Source organism: Carettochelys insculpta, chromosome 3 (assembly GCF_033958435.1).
Source record: "Carettochelys insculpta isolate YL-2023 chromosome 3, ASM3395843v1, whole genome shotgun sequence".
Lineage (NCBI taxonomy): Eukaryota > Metazoa > Chordata > Testudines > Carettochelyidae > Carettochelys > Carettochelys insculpta.
Window position 1 is genome coordinate 51,727,216 of NC_134139.1, and position 20,815 is coordinate 51,748,030.

Here is a 20,815-nt window from a genome sequence, read left to right on the forward strand (position 1 = left end):
GAGGAGGAAAGCTATAGAGTCCTGAGTGTTTGCCTACAGCAATTATAGGCTAAGCCGTGTGGAAGCACACAAAGCATCCTACTAATTCCCACATGAATTCTGAAACAATCCTGGAGCTGACAGAGGCAAACCTTTTCTGAAGTAGGCACTCCAGATAATCAGTCACACTATACGGAAGGGCATATTTTCCAGACCCTCTTCAATAGCTGACTATCCTATTTCATCCACAGTCACTATGGCTATGTCTACATTTGCCCCCAGCCTGGAAGGGGGCATGGTAATGAGGGTGGTGGGAAATTACTAATGAAGTGCTGTGATGCATATGCAGCCCTTCATTAGGCAAATTCTCCCCCGCCGCAACTTCAGAGCGTCAAACTTTGAATTGCCGGCATGCCGTGTAGCTGCGGGCACTTCAAAGTGCCTTTACGCCTCAAAATTTTGGGGAGTAGAGGCACTTTGAAGTAGCTCATGCACTTTGAAGTGCCTGCGGCTGTACGCATGCCGCAACTTCTAAGTTTGACACTTTGAAGTTGCCACGGGGGAGAATTTGCCTAATGAAGTGCTGCATATGCATCACAGCACTTCATTAGTAATTTCCCACCTACCCTGATTACCATGCCCCCTTCGAAGTTGGGCATAGCCTTTATGTGTGAATGCTTCTGCTATATATACACCACAGATTTCCCCACCAGCAACGTGGAAAAACATCTCCCTTTGCCCCTTCAAAAGGGTACCACATGAACAATTTATGTCCTCGAAAATGTGAAAGGCCGGACATGACAGGAAAAAAAAGCCTTTTGCAGTCAGGGCACAATTCTGCCCCCTTGCATTCCAAGAAGTTGTGCAATTTTTATAAAATAGAAAAAAGGTAGTAATTTTAAACAGAGCATTGTCCCTGCACTTCTGCAATGGCAGTTAAGTCGATGTGTCCAGTGAGAAGATGTGGACTGAAGCATCTCACCACAATTTATGTTGATTCAGTTTTGAAATGCAGCATTTTACGTCTTTGAGATTCCACAGGAATTAACTCACTGCTCCTTCAGAGAACTATGTTAGATGATAACCTTTGTTTCTTACCCTGTTTCAGGCCTCTTAACTACTGCTGCCTTTTGTTCACCAAGAACTTGATCCTTAGCCCAATGTATGTTCATGGACCATCCCAAAAGGAAGCGTTTCTGTGATGAAGTTATGGTCAGTGTTCTTGTGAGGGTTCACAAGCAGCCCTGTGCCAGAAGCGAAGGGACGTAAGACTGCAATGCTGGCATGCTGAGAAGCAGGAGGAAAGACTGAAGGCTAGCTGCCTAGGTGGAGGACAGGATTTCAGTGAGGGAGCAGGTGCCTGCACAGCAGTTTCTGTAACAGGAAGAGTGGCTAAGGGAGGAGGCCAGAGCTCAACAGAGAAAACTGATTCTGCAACTCATATCCATCATGACTGCAAGAGCACTGGCTCCTACTGCTTCCCCAGTAGCAGGGCCTGATCCCTGGGCAGTGCACCTTCAGGAATGAAGTAGCTTGAACAACTCCATGTCCAGGTTGCCAACACATTCAGGCCTCGTAAGTAGCTGGGCAGGGCAACTAAACCTCATGCAGCATTCTTTCTTGAATCTCTAAACCCATCTCCCACCACCAAGTGCATGAAAAATGGGGAAAAGAGATGGTGAGGTCTGGGGGCATGTAGCAGTAAGGAGATTGGGTTGGGTTTACATCACTCCCAGCATTTTTTTAAAAAATATTCTTTTGATACTACTTTTTGGGTGTTGTAAAAGAGGCTGGTCTGTCAAGCACTGAGTGGCTGCCATACTGTTTTAATATCTGTTTACAAATAAAGGCTTTTAGGTCATCAAGGCATTTTACTGCTATCACTCATAACATGAGACAATCATGAGTTGAGATAATGAAGCTAAAACATGAGCAAGAGCAATTCTACAGCAGTTAGCATACATTATTCCTCTATTTACCCAGGTAGAGCAATTTACATTTCAACAAATTCCATATACAAACCCTTGCTGCTCCCCCAAATCATTACTCATCATGTCATAACCATCTTGCATGGAAATCATGCTCACAGACTTCTCAAGCAGTATGCTTCCCCCAAATGTAATTAGCTCCACTTATCCCATAAGCACTCTCATAGAGGTACTATTCCCTCTCTTTCACTGGGCTATGCAAGCCCATAATGTGAGAACACAAAGCACCTCTGACTTCTGTTGCCCCTGTGGAACCAGTTCCCACCGCAGTAATAACGCATGCTGGCTTAATGCATCAATTCAGCATGACCCACTGTTGCCATAGGAGCCTTCAGGGGAAAACTGTCTCATAGCTGCTTTATAATGTTTGTGGAGAACACAACAAACCCCAGTGATACAGACAGCATTGAAGACACTGGCATCCAAAACAGGTCTGTAGACATTCCAATGACATTTTTATTCTGCCAAAAGCACTTTCCAATGCCATTCTACAACTGCTAATGGTGGAGTAAAATGTTCTTTGCAAGACCCAAGACAAAGGGGGAATGTGTGGTCCCCCAGAATAACAATGGGGCCCATAACTCAGTTGATCAATGAGATTTGGCAAGCATAATATCCCAGCCTGTCCAAGAATGTAGAATGGTGTTGTCAACTTTCAAGCTCATGCTGACATTCATAAATTTGCCTCTGTTGTCTACTAGTGCCTGCACAGGTCTACCAGTGCCAGCATAACAACAGATTAGTGCCCTTTATGATTTATGTACTCAGGTGCTCCTTGAAGAGAGCAAGCTTTGGGTACAAGTGCCATCAGTGGTTGCAGTGCAGTTAAGAAACCCCATTCTCTTAAAGTCAGCTGTTAACTCAGGAATATCTTTAACACCCACCATCTTGGGACGAACCACACATTTGACTGCCCCCCCCCACACACACACCAATTTCGCTACACTCAACTTTCCAATCCCAAACTGTTTGGCAATGGACCTTTAACTATCCAGGACAGCCAGGTCCCAGACACTTATAGCAATTTGCTTCTCGATTGGCAAGAGCACCCTCATGAGCATGTCTTTATGCTGGGGTTTGGGGCAAACTGCCCACAAAGCTCCAGAAATGTAGTTTTCTTCAAGCAGAAGTTCTGAAGCCGTTACTGGTCATACCAGGCCTGCATGACCATGTGATTTCACCAGTTTATGCTTGTAGTCTGGCACCAGATACACGTGTCTATGTAAGGGGCATCAGTGGCTCAAACAGCTGTACTGAGTCTGCCATGCCAGCGTACTCCTACTCTACTTCCTCCTCCTGCTCCATCATGATATCCGTAAGGTACCTTTGGGGTAGAAACCACCAAAGTGTCCTCCAGCCACCATGGATGCTCAGCCAGTTTCCTGACACAAGAGTGAAATTGCAAGGGAAAGGAGTTCTTCAAAAATACTCTGTGCTGCTGGCTCTTGTAGGTGGGAGCATGCAGAGCAAAATGACTGTTTAACAGGCTGCATTGGGGGGTCAGTCAGACTTCCTATGACATACATGGAGCCTGTATAGTTTTGTCAGAGTTCACTATGGTCATCAGCTTCTAGAGCTGCCACATCTTGGGGGGAATTGGGGATTCTGGGATATGGTTGGTCTGACTGGTCAGTGCAGTGGACACCAGAGCCCCAGATGGAAGAAAAAGCCTTAACATAGGGCTAAGAAATAGTGTAGATGCTCAAACCTAAGATTCCATAATATGAGTCAGCTGACTTGAGTCCAGATAGCCCTGGGCTTACACCTCAGAGCAAGCAAACCCCATGGGACCAGCATACATTTCCTATTGTGAAAAAGAGGAGAGATGGGCAAGTTCCACAGATTATGAGAGTGAGCAGAGGGCATTTTGAGACCTCTGCATCTAAGAAGAATGTAGTGATGAGAGCTTGGGCAGTCACCTAATATTTTCAAGCTTTCAGAACAGTTTAGGTTTGGTTTGAGGAGCAGGTAAAAGTTCAGGGTTTTCTGACTCTAAGGAACATATTGCATCCTTACCAGTGACAATAATTAACCTTTGGAAAAAACTAAAAAGAAGGATGTGGTAGGTGCTGTATCACTTAAATCTTTGACTCAAAATCAGATGTCTTCGGAAAAGGTATTCAGTCTATAACAAGGGTTTGATGCAAATTATGGGTGAAATCATATGGCACATGCAATGCACACGAACAGAGTAGATGATCGTTACTGCCCATTCTGGCCCTAAAAAAACCTATGAATCTTTACTGGACATGGAAGATATGGAAGGAAGTTTCAGATCCTGGGTTAAAGGAGCATCTAAATGTGGTAATATTTAAATTTCCTGATAGACCTTTAACACTACAGATGCTTTCTTTTACATTGCCACACTTGGTCTTCCAAGTTCCAGCAGATTTGAAATGCAAAAAGGGACTAGCCTGTTGCACCACATTAACAAAAAAGAAGATTTTCTCATCATGCCAACTGGCTTTTTTGAAATTGTAACTAGTGGAGATCAGAATTCTGTCAGATGTCCTCCTTTAAGTGTAAAGATGGGGAGAAAGGTTTCTAACATAGCAAAGGTTTATGTAAGACCGGAAAATCTAAAACACTTGTCTAGAGGAAACAGTATGGCAACTTGCCATGCACCAGTTCTTCTCTGAGTAACTTCTGTTGAGTCAGATGCATCACCAATGCTCAGATGAATTGGCTGATTTTCCTCACAGATTTTAATCTGGATAGTAAACAGGGCTCAGTAGAATTTCCTATACTTTGTAGTCACTAGGTAACTCTCTGTGTGAAACTTGAAATGCAGATTTCTAATCTAGACCCCAGGAACACTCAGCTCCCCAGAGTCATAAATGCACACTCCTCCACCCGCACACTGACTGGTGTTTGAGTCACCAGAGCTCTTGAAATGGGACTTGAGCTCCACAACAAACTTTCCATACTCTTATTGGATAACACAGGAATGTGAATTTAAAAGAATATCTTTCCTTGTCTACAACTTCTCTCCGGCTTCTCCTAGTACAGGTACTTTTCAAATTCCAGAGTGACTCCCTCTTCAGATATTAGGGCTGCTTTGTGAATGGTGAACAGAGAGAGCGTTTCCATCAGTCGCCGGGATGATATTACCCTTGGGAATTGTTCCTCCCTCCTGTATTTTCAGACATATAACTACAGTCAATGCACCATAATCCACAGATTTTTAGGGTTAGTTCTTCTACCAGAATGTTGTTAGTCTTCAATTTTCTATACTCTTATCTGTGGAATCATGCATATACACCACTCTGATATGAGGGATGCTCTTGAATCAAAACCTCAACATCTCCTGCACTGGATAAGTATAGATCTAAACTACAGGAGATAGATAAATGCTTGGCTTTTGTAAAATAAACCTATGCCAATTTATGCTTGTAGAAAGTTCAGCCTTTCATCTTGGCCTTGTATCACAGCAGCCACATTACCTATACAGCAATTTTTAATCCTGGTCTATGAATTTGCTAGTGGAGACTGGGGATGAAATCATAATCTGTTCCTTTACTTCTTTCACTCTCCCACCATGATCCCGTGAAGGCCACAAGCACAGATTTTCACACTTCATTACTATCAAAATAGAGACAACCAAAACAAAACAGTGGATGAGATGCACCCAGGTTCCCCTACAGTTTTGTAGAACCCCCCTGGCTAAAGTGATCCTAACAAGATCACAGGATGATTGGGAGAGAAAACAAGTGTGATGCCCATATTTAGTAAGGGACTTTCCTTTGGTAACATCATGCTTGTAATCTGTTAGATCTGTACACATCAAATCACCATGGTTCGGAATCTGATTTCATTCATGCTTCTTTGAAGCGGTGTCTTTTTCCTGCAAGACTGTCTGATTAAAACTCAGAGAGGAGCATTTCTTTTCTCCAGGGGCCCTGGTTCTACTTACTCCACAAAGACTAATTGGCTGTAGGCAGCAGAACCACCACAACATTTTCGTCAGCCATTAATATGAAAAAAGGTGTTAACAGAGAGCAGACTTGAGGGATCATTTTGAGCCAGGAAAAGAACAAAACTGAAAGAAAAAAAACAAAAGAAATGGTAGAAAAAACTTTGACCTTGAACTTTATAAAGACATTGATCTGAGTTAATGATGGTAGCAAAAGATCTCCTCATAGTTACCAATGTGGCTCAATCCTTCCCAGCAGCTCTTGTGTGTATGAGCAATACCTAGGGAAAATGAAACAAAAACAACAAACAACAAAACATCCTACAACTTTGACACATTTTGCCCTGGTTGAAAAAAGCTGATGAAAATGTTTAAGTCGTCACCAATAAATGACAACCATAATGCAGAAAGAGATTTAGTATGTTGTGCATTGTTTTGTTGGATGGAGAAGACGAAAGAACATTAGCAGGCAGTACCTTCTCCAACCACTGACCCCACATACCCCCCGCACTCGAGAACTAGCAGGTCCTTGCTTCTTTTGACTCTAAGTAATTGACTGGACTAGAGGGGCCATGCCCCAAACTGAAGGCTCTTAAAAGTAGGAAGTAGCCCAAAGCAGCAGTCAGACTTGCATGGAGAACCCTTCCAGTGTTGGTTCCCCGATGGCCCTGAGTGGGACCTGGTGGAGAGGGAAGACTTCATTCCCCCACCACAATCCTTTTGGGACCAAGCCTTAGCTATAGGTGAAAAGCCAAAAGATTCCTAGCTCTGGTTCAGGGAAAGGCACCTTCTCTTTCAGAGAAGGCAAAGAGCTTGAAGCCTGTTACGCTAACCACAAGGGTGCCAAGCCTTTCAGAAAACCTATCACACCAATGGAAACTTAGGAATTGAAGGACACGTCTCCATAGATGGAACTCTTCTCACATCCTAGAGGGAAGGGTCAAAGTGTTCCTGGGGATGCTGCCTGCCTTTCAGAGGGAATGCAATACCTGTATCCTTCTGCTTGTGGTCCGATCCAACCTTGTCTATGATTGCCATCCCAAGAGCTGGAAATGAGAACTCAGACATCTTGGCTAAATTCTAAGTTGGCTAACTATGATCTGCTCAGCCAATGTGTGTACACATGCTGTGCCTAATACACAAGCCAGAAGAGCAACCTCCCTGTCAGAGAAGCAGTAAGTTTGTTCCTCACTGGTCTGTCCTATAGCAAAAGGGTGGTCCTTGGATCCTAGTAACAGTTGCTCCAGCTCTACTTCCCACACTATAATGCTCCAACGAGTAAGGATGTAACACACATAAGCGGTGTCCACATAACGCTTTTTTCGAAAGGTTAAAAATCGAATGATAACGAAGTGGATCGGACCCTTGATCTGCTCTTTTAAAAGAGTGCTCCATTCTTTCAAAAGGGAGTGTCCACACATCTCCAGGCACTCTTTCAAAAGCATGGCGCAGGACACCATGTGGACGGGGTTGCATGATGAACAAGCCCTTCCGGGGGCTGCAAACAGACGCTTCCTTAAAGGTCCCCTCCCCAACACCCTCACCCTGCACACACGGAGACCTGCTGAGCTGCCATAGGCCAGGCAGAGCCTGTGCAGGAACCAGAGGACTAGCATGCAGCCCAATGGAGCCCCAGCAGCTGCTCCTGGCATTGGAAACTGCCATCCTGGACACTGTGCTAGCCATGCTGTGCACAGTCATTGTGGCTGACTCTCCAGTTCCTCAGGTGGATGAGCTGCCCCCACCCCCAGGCCATGGAGTTCCCCCACCTGGATCCCACCGGCACCAGCCATGGGTGCCCCAGCGCCTCTGGAGCCACCCCAGCAGCTCGGACTGAGGGGACCACAGGGTCTTAACGGAGTGGGATGATGCCAGATGGCTGCAGAACTGCCACATGACTGGTCCATCCCCGCACTCAGACACCAAGACACATCCATAAGGCCTGTCCTCTTCCTCCATATGGAAGCCGGCCATCCTGGACAGCTATTGTTCCATCAGGTACCAGGCTGGGGTGGACAAGGCCACCACTGAGGCTGTCCATGTAGAGGTAAGATATACGTGGGCACAACCCACGACAGGTGGGGTCTCCAGGGCAAGGGGGACCGTCAGCTGGGGGGGGCAGGGGGCCTGGGGCAGGACCTCTCTACCACACTCTCACGAGAGCCATCACGTGCAGCTCGTCCAGGCCATCACTGCGATGCCTCTCCACAGGGTTGCCCACATGGGGGATAGGGGCAGAACCATCATGGGATTCACTGCACTTGGCTTCCTGAACCGCCGGCGCATGGAGGCCAGGACCTTCATCCCCGAGTGGGAGCTCCCGGGTGGGGACATCACAATGCCACTCTGCCCGGTGGCAGACTCCACCTACCCCCTGCAGCCATGGCTAATGTAACCCTATATGGGCCACCGCGACTGCACCCAGGAGCTGTACAACACCCAGCTGAACCAGGCCCACGCCATGGTGGAGCAAGCCTTTGGGTGCTTGAAGAGGCAGTTGTGGTGCCTCTTCTCACACCTGGAGGTCGGGTTGCAGAACATCCCACAGCATCATGAAAGGCAAGGGGGATGCCTTTGTGCAGGGTGGGTGGCCAAGTCCGGCCCCGGGTATGAGCAGCCAGCCATGGCCCCCAGTCACCAGGCCCTCAGGGAAGGGGTCCGTATCAGGGAGGCCCTCTGTGAGAGCTTCGCTCATGGGCCCCACTGACCCACACCCACAGCTAGCCCTCACCATCGACACACATGAGGGGATTCTGCCTGCACAGCTATGTTGGTCAATATCATATCTCATATCATATCTCAAGCCCTGACTGACACAAACCAGGACTTCCCTTCTGATTGTAACAATACAAAAACAAACAAAACATGCATAACAGAGCCGATTAGATAGATGTGTCTGTGACAGTAAGGTAAATAACACAAATATCAGCGAAATATTCATCAATATAGAGATTTAAGATGAACTCAACTCATTGATCATCTCTGTGTCATCTTAGTCTATGCCTACACTGTGAGCTCAGGGTGCAGTGAAGGTCTTTGGATGTGGATAGTCAGTTCTAGGTAGACATCCAAATTTGTTCTAGAAGGCTGGTATTTCTTTACCTATTAGCCTTCATGTGTTCAAGTCGAAGCTCCGGTGATTTGGGAAGCAACATCTGGCTCCCATATTCTAGTAGGGAGGCATATAGATGTAAATGGGGATCAGTATTTACTCACTGCACACATCTCCCTCATCTTCTCCCTCTGCGCAGTCCTTGATGAAATCACAGGCCTGTCCCAGTTTGATTACTGTTCCATTCCAGCAGTTGAAGGAACCCTCTAGAGCCATTTTGGAGGCAGGAGAAGATCCTAGAGAGAAGGAAAATAAGTCAGTTCAAACTGCTGCCCTACCCTCCTTCCCACATACCTAGCTTCAGCGTCCACTGGGATCCCAAGCACACAGTCATAGAATTGTGTAGATTGGAGACGTTGAACACCTAATAAATTATCCACTCCACTCCCCTGAAAATACAGGACCAGTCCCAGTAGTATATATCACTGTGATACAGGATTAGCAGATCTACCATTTTCTACCTTCTCAGTTTTGGTCCTATAGTGTTTATCATGGTTGAGCAATTTCTTATTTTTCTTAACGACTAAGAATCCACGTTAAAATCCAGAGAGGCATAGTTCTTAAATCATTTTCAGTGTTTTTATGTAGCAGGTAGGAGCTGATATTTTAGAAAAGGGTCTGAAACTGAATGCCTACAGTCTGTGTTACCATACTTCTGAAGAATGTGATATGTCAAACAATACACAAAATGAGTTTTAATTATGTGCAATTCTCCTGCTAGCCTGACAGCCCTGAAGATTGAGGTGTTTACTCTGTAGCTCAGGAACAACAAAGAGTCTCAAACGCTGCAAGCTTCTTCTACACTCTCTTGGCAGCAAGCCTAGCCAATGATGTGGAGACATATCTCTTGGAGTTAGAAGATAAGGACTGAGCAGGTCAATGAACAACAAGTTGCCTCTCTCTCTCCCTTCACCCCAAATTCAGAGAGAGACAAATGGGATGTGAAAATCATCAGTTCATTTCATATGAACTAAGCAGTCTTTAGACAATAATGGCTTTTAGTTAGTGCTGAGCTGCAAAAGTTTTATAGTTTAATAACAATTCCTCTTCAAATATCCAGACAAAGTAGCTACATCTACACTACAAAGATCTTTTGAAAGAAGCCCTTCCTGAAGGTCTCTTCTGAAAGAACTTCTTTCCAAAGAGTGAGTCTGCACACAAAAATCAGATGAGAAGAGTGATCCGTTCTTTTGAAAGAGAGCCTCCACACAGCCTCAGCTCTTTCACAAAAATGAGCTAGGGATTGAAAAATCAGGCTCCGTGAGGACTGCTCTTTTGAAAAAAAGGGCCTGTGGAGTGTCTACACGCTTTTTCTTTTGAAAGACTGTTTCATAAGGGGGCGGTCTTCCTCAAACGGGAAAGGAAGAGCTATTTTGAAAGGAGCACTGCATCTTTTCAGTTTACTTCAACAGCTTTGGTGTGTAGAGGCTCTGCAGGACCTTTCAAAAGAGCCCCATTCTTCCCAAAAATCCTTCAAAAGAACTTGCTGGTGTAGGTGCAGCCTGAATGTTTTGATGTAGAGGGCAACTTGGCCACCACACGGTAGAACTCTCAATAATACTAGGACTGCAGGTTGTATATCAATGTACTTTCTTTGTTTAAGACTTTAGATATCATATGTAAGTAATGTGACTATTTATTTTAGTTCCCTTATGTACCATCCTAGTTGGCAAATTTGTGAAATTATTCTAAAGAAACATTCATGAATCTCTTAGCCTGCTTTAAGTACCTGTTGAAACAGAAGACTTCTCTGTGTTTAGGTGGCTAACATTCAGCTTTATTGAATTCAATAAGGCAACAGATGAGCCAAACTGGACACTAGTACAACCAGGTCCAGCAAGGCTGCTTGATGCAGCTAACTCTACTATTTTATACCCTTACACAAACAAGCCCAGTGTCAGAGGCAATTAGTTAGAGAATCGTAAATCACTTCTCAAAGAGAAACCATTATCAGCAAAGAGAAACAGGTACCGGGGAGCTGGAGCCTGAATTCCAAACAGCCCATTAACGCATTTCACAGAGCTCATCCTCCCTGCCGTTCCCAAACAGGTCACGGAAAGTACAGGCTCTTGTGTACGTACAGAAGTAAGGGATGTGAAATGGCTTCTGATACAAGATGGTTTCCACATACCCTTATTAGTTACTTATAGTTTGCAAGCAGAAGGGACCAATGAGTGGAGAACAAGCTATGGGTCAAATTTTGCTCTCATTTATGCTAGACAGTACTTTCTAAATATTACTAGTAAATCCAGAGCTTCACCACCAGTTAAACTCTATTAACTTCCACAAAGATACTCCTGATATACACAGCTCAGTCAGAGCAGAACTTGGCCTACTGTCTATGGGTTTCAGTTCACTCCTGGCTGCAAAGAAGGAACATTGCATGGCCAGCCCAGAGGAGGGGATGGGCACCAGATGGTGAGTCAGAAGACTAGGCTTCTATTCCTGGCTCTGTCACCAATTTGCTTCAATCAAGTCATTCCCATCTCTGTGCTTCAGTTTTACCATCTGTAAAATGAAGAAATACTGACCTCTTTTGTAAAGTGTTTTGAGATTTAGAGATGAAATGAGAAAGACTACAGCACAAAATGAGTTACAGTTATCAAGGAACATAACAGGCAATAAGATGACATTTGTTAAAACATTAGGTTAGGAGGAAGAGAAAAAATGGGACTTCTACTTAGCGGAGAAGGAGTACTAATACGTGATGACAAATCAAGAACTCTGATGTGGCTATTGCTTACTGTGCTTCAGTCCTCAGTAAAAAAAGAACAATGGTGACCAGAAACTCAACACGATTATTAACAAGTGGGAACAAACATAAGCCAAAATAGGGAAGAATGGGCTAAAGAACATTTAGATAAGCCAAGTCTGTGCTACCTGATGACATACAGGCTTGGGCACTCAAGGAACTAGCTGAAATGACTCCAGAACTGCTAGTAATTATCTGTGAGAACTCACGGAGTGTGGTGAGGACTGGGAAATGACAGACATACCACCTGTTTTTTAAAAGAAGGCCTGGGGAATTGTAGACCAGTCAGCCTAGCTTTGATATGTGGAAAAATACTGGAATAAATTTTTAACCAATGTATTTGTAAGCATGAAAGGGATAATAGGGTTATGAGGAATAACCAGCTGAAATTTGTCAAGAACAAATCTAATTTCCTTACTGGCCTAGTAATAGAGTTGATATCTTGATTTTAGTAAAGCTTTTGATACACTACCACATGACACTCTCATGAACCACCTAGGGAACCACACACAGGTGACGCATGAGGAACACAAGGGCCGTGTCTACCCTAGCCAAAAACTTTCAAATTGCCATGCAAATGGCCATTTTGAAGTTTACTAATGAAGTGCTGAAATATGTATTCAGCGCCTCATTAGCATGCGGGCGGCTGTGGCACTTTGAAATTGACGCAGCTCGCCGCTGCGCGGCTCGTCCAGACGGGGCTCCTTTTCGAAAGGACCCCGGCTACTTCAAAGTCTTCTTATTCCCATCTGCTCATAGGAATAACGGGACTTCAAAGTAGGCGGGGTCCTTTCGAAAAGGAGCCCCGTCTGGATGAGCCACGTCAATTTCGAAGTGCTGTGGCCACCCGCATGCTTATGAGGCGCTGAATATGTATTTCAGCGCTTTATTAGTAAACTTCGAAATGGCCATTTTTTATGGCCATTTTGAAGTTTTTGGCTAATGTAGATATAGCCAAGGGGCCACATGCACCCTCCGTGTCACCCCCTACCCACCCACTGTGAGTGCTGCACCACTACTGATGAGTACTGGAGTAGTCCTGCCTCTCCCCTGAAGCGGTGTTGCCCAAAAGCACTACTCCTAGGCCATGCCACTCCAGGGGTGGGGACTACCTCCACACCCACTGGAAACAGCGAGGAGCTTCCATGGGAAGAGGCTGGAGAGTGGAGCAGCGGTGAAGAAAGGCTGGGGCATGGGCACAACAGGGGCTGGAGGGGAGGGTCATGTGCATTTGGCTGGTGCACCCCCTGGAATCACTGCACTGATCATCTTTGGAAACTTGGTCTAGATAGAATTACAATAAGAGTCATTCACAAGTAGTTGAAAGACCATATTGTCTTATTTTAAACAGGGTGGGGTTTTGAACGGTACAGTCCTGGGTATGATGTTATTCAATATTTTCATTAATGGCTTGGATAACAGGATAGAAAGCATACATATAACATTCGAGATGTCACCAAACTGGGGTAGAGGGTTGCAGGTACTGTTGAGGACAGGATCAGAATTCACAACAACTTTGACAAATTTGAGAAGTGGTCAGAAATCTAGAAGGTGAAAGTCAATCAAAACAAGCGTGAATTATTTCACTTGGGAAAGAAATATCAAACGCAAATCTACAAAGGCTAGGTGGTGGTAGTGCTGAAATAGACCTGCAGGTTGGACTGGAAGAGAAGCTTCATCAAAATGCATTGCAGCTGTAAAAATAGCTAATACCTTTCCGGCATATTTTAGCAGTTGAGATTACTCAGCCCTGCTTCAATGCAGAGGTCTGGACTTGATGACATGTTGAGGTCCCTTCCAGCCCTTCATTACTATGCAATTAACTATGTAGGAGCAAAGTATTATTATTGTGGATTGTAATGAAGCAGCTGTTTTATATCAAACCAGTACTATACAACTTGTCAGGCTGAATAACTTCTGAAACTTGCAAGGGGAACTGAGGTTGGTAGAAAATTTATTTACCAAAGTGAATATCTGGCGAGCACACAGGCGGTCAATAGCTCCACTGCTGCAAACAGGCAGTGAGTTTTTTAATGGACGACAAGTGAACACTACCTTGGTTATAAGTCTCATCCAAAAGCAGCACACTCAAAATACAGTGCCCTTATGAAAAGGCTATTAAGCAAAGTATGTACTTATGTCATATCTGAGCACAGTCTTTTGCTAAAGGCCCCTTGGATCTCTGATAGCTGAGTGACCCTAAGTTAAGCAGCACAATAAGCCTAACTTGGCTTACTCTAAATCCTCTGGGCACCTTGCTCTTTGATTCTGACTTGAATCAAGAGACGTTATTTTTCTAGACGATACACTTTATTTCAACAATAGCTACTGGACCTGATACAATAATCAATTCAGGAAGTACTATGAACTGCATTATGAAGGAGGTCAAATTGCATGATCACAATGGTCCCTTCCGGTCTTAAAAATGTATCAATCTATGTGAGTGAATAGATTCAGAGAAGAATGCACATACTCTCTGTGTATCTGCTTCCTGTTTGCAGAGTCCAACTCTGCCCTGTTGTACCCCACATCACGGACCTGCCTTTCAAGGATGCCATATCCAAAGCAGACCATCGTTGCCAATTTTGTATTACAACTCCTACATACTTTTATTATAATAAAAGTAAAAATCAGAGACTGAGCTCAAAGCCCCTTGGCAGAATGAGCCATTGTTTGCCTGACTCCTCAATGCTTGCTAAACAACGAAGCTACATCATGTTCCTAGATACTACTGGGAGTTGAGACTCACTGGTGATCCAATTAGATGTGTGCTTGATACTTTTATTTATATTGCCTGCCAAAACTAAAAATTAATGAAGCACGTATAAAAACAACCCCTATTTCTTGTCAAGCTCATTTTATGGAGCAAGTAAATTCAGCAAGGGAAAAACAAACAAACAAGCCAAACCTTTTTAATAAAGGGTCCCAGCTCCCACACAGGATAATGAACGTTATTGACAGCTCATAGTTTTTGGCTGCCTCACGGCAATTCCGGCTTGCAGGGTGCAAGCTACACATTACACTGCATGTCTCTCAGGGTCAAGACTTTCCTGCAGACTAGAAGTGTGCATTAAAAAACAAGACAAGTGAGTAGAACTGCACAAACCTGTTGGTCTCTCAAGCTATGTCTACACTAGTGAGATTTGTTGACAGAAGTTACTGTGGGAAGATACCTTCCGACAAAATGTCTGTTGACAGATTGTAGCCCCACGCAAAAGTGGATCAAAAAAGCAATCCACTTCATCAACAGAGAGCAGCCACACAGCCCCAGCTGCTCTCTCGACAGAATGGGCCCTGGAAGCCCATAGATGGGGTTGCATGGCCGGCAAGACCTTCTGGGATTCCTGGCAAGGTGCACCCTTAAAGGCCCTTTCCAAAACACCTGTACCTTGCACACCAGAGGCTTTGCAGCCCCCAGGATGGACAGAATAACCCCTGCAGGGAGCACGTGTGGCACGAGGGAGTTCCCATGCTGTGCAGCTAGCCATGGATCCAGACCAGCTCCCAGCCGTGCCTGGTCCCAGGCAGAGTTGCAAGTGCTGCTCCCCATAATCACTGCTGCTGTCACCCATGTATTCTGGTGGCCTGCCCCCCACTCTGCCATCAGGGCACCCGATTCCATCACCCTAGGGGACCCCACCAACTCCCTAAATCATCAGATGGGTGTGGCGATACACCACCAGTGCTGACTGTCTCATCATGGGTGAGTGGGATGACCAGCGGTGGCTCCAGAACCTCTGAACATTGAAGGAAATGTTCCTGGACCTCTACCCCTGGCTTGCAGTCTATCCTCTCCTTCCCTGGCTCATGCAGTGATACATCAGCCATGTGGACCCCACCCAAGACCTCTTCAAAAGCAGCCTGAGCCAGGTGTGCAACCAGGTTGAGTGTTCCTTCAGTCGTTTGGAGGCATGGTGCAGGTGTCTCCCCACCTGTCTGGAGATGGTGTAGTAGAATCCCCCCAGGTGTTGAGGGTGTACTGTACCCTCCACAACATTGGGGAGAGCAAGGAGGTGGCCTTCCTTCCAGGGTGGATAGCTGATGTCAGACCCAGTTATGAACAGCCAGGTGCAACCCCTGTATGCCAAGCCACAGGGATGGGGTGTTGATCTGGGAGGTCCTTGAGGAGAGCTTCTCCTGTGGCCCCAAATGAGCCTCCCCCGGGTACCCCCTGCAAGGTCCTCAGGCCCACACCCCCACCTCATCCCCACCACAACTCCCCCACCCAGCCACACCTCCCTAACCCTCCCAATAATGAGAGACATAGGGGTGGTAAACCAATAACATGATTTACTTTAACATAGGAAAAAAAGTAGGGGTGAGTAAGCATTGGTATAAAAACTATTTATAATGTGCATGAACTGGTAACTATATACAGTAGAACCCTGAGATACGTGCACTCAAGTTGCGCATATCTCAGTTTAACGGGACTCAAGGTGGTGAGAAGTTGGTGCCTGGCTCTGGGCTGCCCACCACTCAGGAAAGCCAGGAAACTGACCAGTGTGGCTGTGCTGGTCTGTTTCCTGTCTCCCCTGAGTAACATGAAATTTGACTTAGGCAGGGTTGTGCAAGAACACAGCCTCCATGTAAGTAGGAGGTCTACTGTACAGTGTGTGGGAAGTTTGGGGTTGTCAGTTCAGAGAGGGGGAGGGACAAGACCCCACAGGGGAGCAGAACCCCAAGAGGTGTCAGACATGATCCCCTCCCATCACAGTTTCGGGGTCCTCATCAGGGCTGGGATGGGGCTGGGAAGATGGGGAGGTACACGGTTGGGGGTGGGGTTTGCAGGCTCAGGCTAAGCAGAGGAAGCTGGTGTGTGTGGGGGGGTGACTGAAGCCATAATACACCCCGCCAGACTGAGGACCACCTGGGGGAGCATCAGCGAAGGGTGGATGGCAGACAGGGGCAGGGACAGGTGTGGCGGGTACAGCAGGGCTGGTGGCTGTGGGCAGGTAGGCTGACTGGGCCAGCCTGGCACCGGCAATAGTGGCCAGCTGGGCCATCAGTTCAGCCCAGGACCACGTCTGTTACTCCTGCTCCCAAGCTTCCCTCTCCTGCCCAAACACCCACCCTGCCTCCTTGCCCTGCACCCGCCAATCCAGCGACACATTCTGTCACCACAAGGAAGCCGTGTATGCATGCAGGGCATCATTGTCCACCCTGTGTCGGGCCCTGTGGATGTGGGGCTGCCCCCGTCTCAGTGGTGTGGGAGACCTCTCAGGTGGTGCTCTGGGGCTGTCTGGCCCTGGTCCTGTGACAGGGCTGGCTGGCCTGGCCCTTCAACAAGGCACCTGTAAGGTAAAAGGGGGAGACGGTGAGTCCTTCCTGCAACACAGCCCCCAAGGCCCTTTCCTCACCCACCACAACCAGCAGCCCCCACTCTGAGACATGGCATGGGGGTGTCCTGGATACACAGGCACATGTGCCCTGCATGGTGGGCCCTGCCTAAAAGGACCAGGCTGATGGCTCTGCCCCACCTCCCCGCTCCCACCATCCAGTGGTCTAGCAGCCCACAGGGTTTCCAAGCACTGAGAAGTCCCTTCATGGCAAACCAGCCCTCCCCCCCACACACACGTGGACTGGGGGTTGCTGCCTGTCACCCATGTGTGTGCCCGCCTGCTGGGGGCACACCCCTCAGTGTTGTGTCTGAGGTTGGGCTGTCATCCCTGTGGCTTGCCTGCATCAGCCATGGCAGGGGCATCTGCCCTCCCCACACACCCCTTGGCAGCCCTGGGATTCTCGCACCACGCCCATGGGAGAGGAAGTGGGCCGGCACCCGTGCCCAGTGGGTGCCTATCAGCTCCGGGTGGGGCACACTGCTGTTCACATGGTTGAATGTGCTGGGCCTGCAGTGTGTGGTTCTGCCTGAGTTGGCCTGAACAGGCTTGTGGCAGGCCCTGTCTGCACCCACCCACCCCCATCCTGGGGTGTGTTCCATGGGGAACTCACCAGATGGTTCCCCAGACAGGTCTGGTGATGTTCTGGATATCACCCTGCTTAAAGGGCCGGAGTCCAGGGCCATTAGCAGGGTCCCCTGACTTGACTCCGGGTATGAGTCTGGCTCCCCCAGGGGTCTGGTGGGTTCCCTCCTGCCCAGCCTCTGGCTTGTGGGGCAGGGGGTCTTCTCCCTCATGTTCAGGGCTGCAGCGCTGGGCACGCCGTCTTCACCGCCCAGGAGCTGACTGAGTTCCTGATAATAGGGGCAGGTGGCCGTCCCTGCCCCCAACCTATGCCACGCATCCTGGTCCTGCACATAGAGTAAGGAGCAGAGCTCCTTTACCTTGGCCAGGAGGTCCTTGACTTCAGGGCCAGACCAGGAGACACCCACTTTTTTTGGCCCCAGGGTTGGTACTGCGATCCCTTGAGAGGGTCATATGAAGGTCCAGGGGGGTCTGTGACTGCCTGTGCCATGGTACCAGCTTGGGGTGTGGCTGGTGAGGCATGCCTGCAGACAGCATGAAGCCTGTGGTGAGTGCACACCCACTGCTTGCTGCAATGGGGCTTCCTGGGCTCCCCGTACCTTAAGGGCAGCTGAAGGCACAGGTCATAGAGCCTTGATTGCTGTGGAGAGGGCGCCTCCCGGGTCCAGCGGGCTGGCACCATGGAGGACCTCTCTGTCGACAAAAGTCCCCCCAGAGCATTTACACTGCTGTTTTGTCAACAGGAATCTGTCAAGAAAATCGTTATGTCTTGCGGTGGAGAGGCAAAACGCTGTTGGGGAAAGAGACAGGTTTTGTCGACAAAACGCTTTTTAAGTGTAGACACTTCGCGAGTTTTGTCAACAAAACCCCAGTTTTGTCAACAGAATGCTCTAGTGTAGACTTAGGCTGTGTGAGGACTATAAATCTCAACAGTGCACCTTACTTTTTACAATCTGCTATCCCCTGCAGAACGTAAAATTTGCAAGTTCCTCCAGGCACAACTTCGACTTGAGCCCTTCCCAAGTCTGTATCAAACCCAATCAAATTTCACAGGCTAAAACTATGTCTAGATTACAGCGATTGGGTGAAAGATATCTTCTGACAAAGCTTCTCTCAACAGATCATGGCCAGATTGCCAAGCAGATTGTAAGAGTGATCGGCACTGTCAACACAGAGTGGCTGAACTGCCCAGCTGCTCTCGCAACAAAATGGCCAACTGCAAGCAAAGCAGACAGGGCTGCCCAGTGTCAGAAGGCCCCCCAGAATGTCCAGACCAGCTTTCTGTTTTCATATATTTTGTCAACAAAGATGTTATGCCTCATGGGGAGTGGGATAAGGCTCTTGACAAAAGCGCTGAATTCTGTTGCTTTACTACTGACAGAATGCATTGGGAATCTGGACGCTGCCCGGGTTTCCTTGTCGACAAAACCTTCTAGCATAGACATATAGAGTTAGCGTTGGGCTTGGTCAATATGATCTTTTGGGAAAAACCAGGGTGTTGCAGGAAGTGGCTTCAGCGATTCAGCACCCTAGGATGGTGTTATGAAGCACTACGTTGCCATCTAACTAATGCATAAAATGAAACACTTACAGCAGCAAGAACATGATCAGCTCCTTTACCTCTGTTGACCTGAGATTTGAAATTAGATCAGATTTCCATTATGTGCACATACATAGGATTGTAACATAGATTAGATAACACAAACATATTTCATCAAGAGGGTGGTGAAGCACCGGAATGTGTTACCAAGAGAGGTGGTGGAATCTCCATCCCTAGAGATTTTTAAGTCCAAGCTTAACATGGTCCTGGCCGGGATGATTTAGTTGGGGTTGATCCTGCTTTAGGCAGGGTCTGAACTAGAGGGCCTTCTGTGGTCCCTTCCAGCCCTAGGAGTCTATGATTCTAAATATCATTGCCAGAGCATAGTGTGGGGAGAGTTACTAGGCTCATTTCAGTGTCACAGTATGAATTATTGTCTTGTCCTGTTTACATATTCAATGTCTATACACACAAGGGATGATTGGACTAAGGAGGAGGTTAGAAAAATAGCTAGACAAATATGTATGGAAAATCCTCGCTCCCAAATATACCTGAAATGGTCTTTTTGTGTATTTCTTTAAAAGCTGGGTTTTCTTTATATTAAGATGGGGTAACTAATTTTTAATTAACATGTCTATCTGATATTTAAAAAAAGACATGAATTTGGCTTTTCATTTTCCAGTCCCAATCACTTCTTTCCAGGAAAGCCTGGGAGACAAGGACTGCCTAGTCTTGCACAGACCCTGACTAACATACAAGAGGTGATGGGGAAAGAAAAATGAATGACATCAAATAGGCATCGAAGTAAAATTTGTGGGAGACATCACTTATATTTACAGCAGTATTTGCGTTGCTGCTGGTCTCCATAAATTACACTAGTTATTAAGTTGTAGCAGGGCTGGCTCAGTAAATTATTATTTAAACAGCAACATTAAAAATGGCACATTTCAAGGAAAGGAGAAATAAACAGTGACTTGGAGGCCCTGCATGGACTCTGAACCGCACAGATCCTATATCTAATCACTCCCTAACTTGGTAAATATTGGAACCTAGTGCCAAGCTCTAGACATGAATGGCACGATTAGAACTCCTGCCAGATCATGCAAATTTGACTTAATCTCTCTGCAGCTGAGCCAGTGAGGATTTCCACTAATTCCTCTACACTAAAGGGCAATTTACTGATGAATCTCTTCCTCTGATAATGTGGCCAGAGGTGTGGCCCCTTTCTGTCTGACCCTGGATGATCATGGAACAGAAGCTTGCAAATCACTGGTCAGTCCCCCTTTCCAGCTCAGTCATGGGAATAAAAAAGGGTGATGCAGAAATGTATCCAGACATTTAGGAAGATGCCTTAGAATTTACAGATCCACCATGCTGCTACTGCTGCCAAACAATCCTGGGACAGCAGAGTCACATACACGTGGATGTAAAACACACAAAACTCCTGAACCAAGAATTCTTACTCCTGCCAGTCTCATTTTAGACCAGCACATCCCATCCACAGTAGAGAAGGGATTAAATGCACAAGCGTCTGAATGAGTGCACAGAGGAGTAACTGTCAGCCAGTGGGATTTGCAGATATTTAGCCCTTCTGAAAAGCAGACCCCTCC

The 20,815-nt window shown here is 46.7% G+C and overlaps 1 protein-coding gene across 1 annotated transcript in view; it reads right to left on the bottom strand.

Moving 5' to 3' along the window:
* ALK (ALK receptor tyrosine kinase) overlaps positions 1-20,815 on the bottom strand; it is a 562,657-nt gene that overhangs the window by 141,751 nt on the left and 400,091 nt on the right. The window contains exon 6 of the mRNA XM_074989826.1: positions 9,097-9,228. Within this exon, the coding sequence (XP_074845927.1) occupies positions 9,097-9,228 (132 nt within the window). The remainder of the gene's footprint in view (positions 1-9,096; positions 9,229-20,815) is intronic.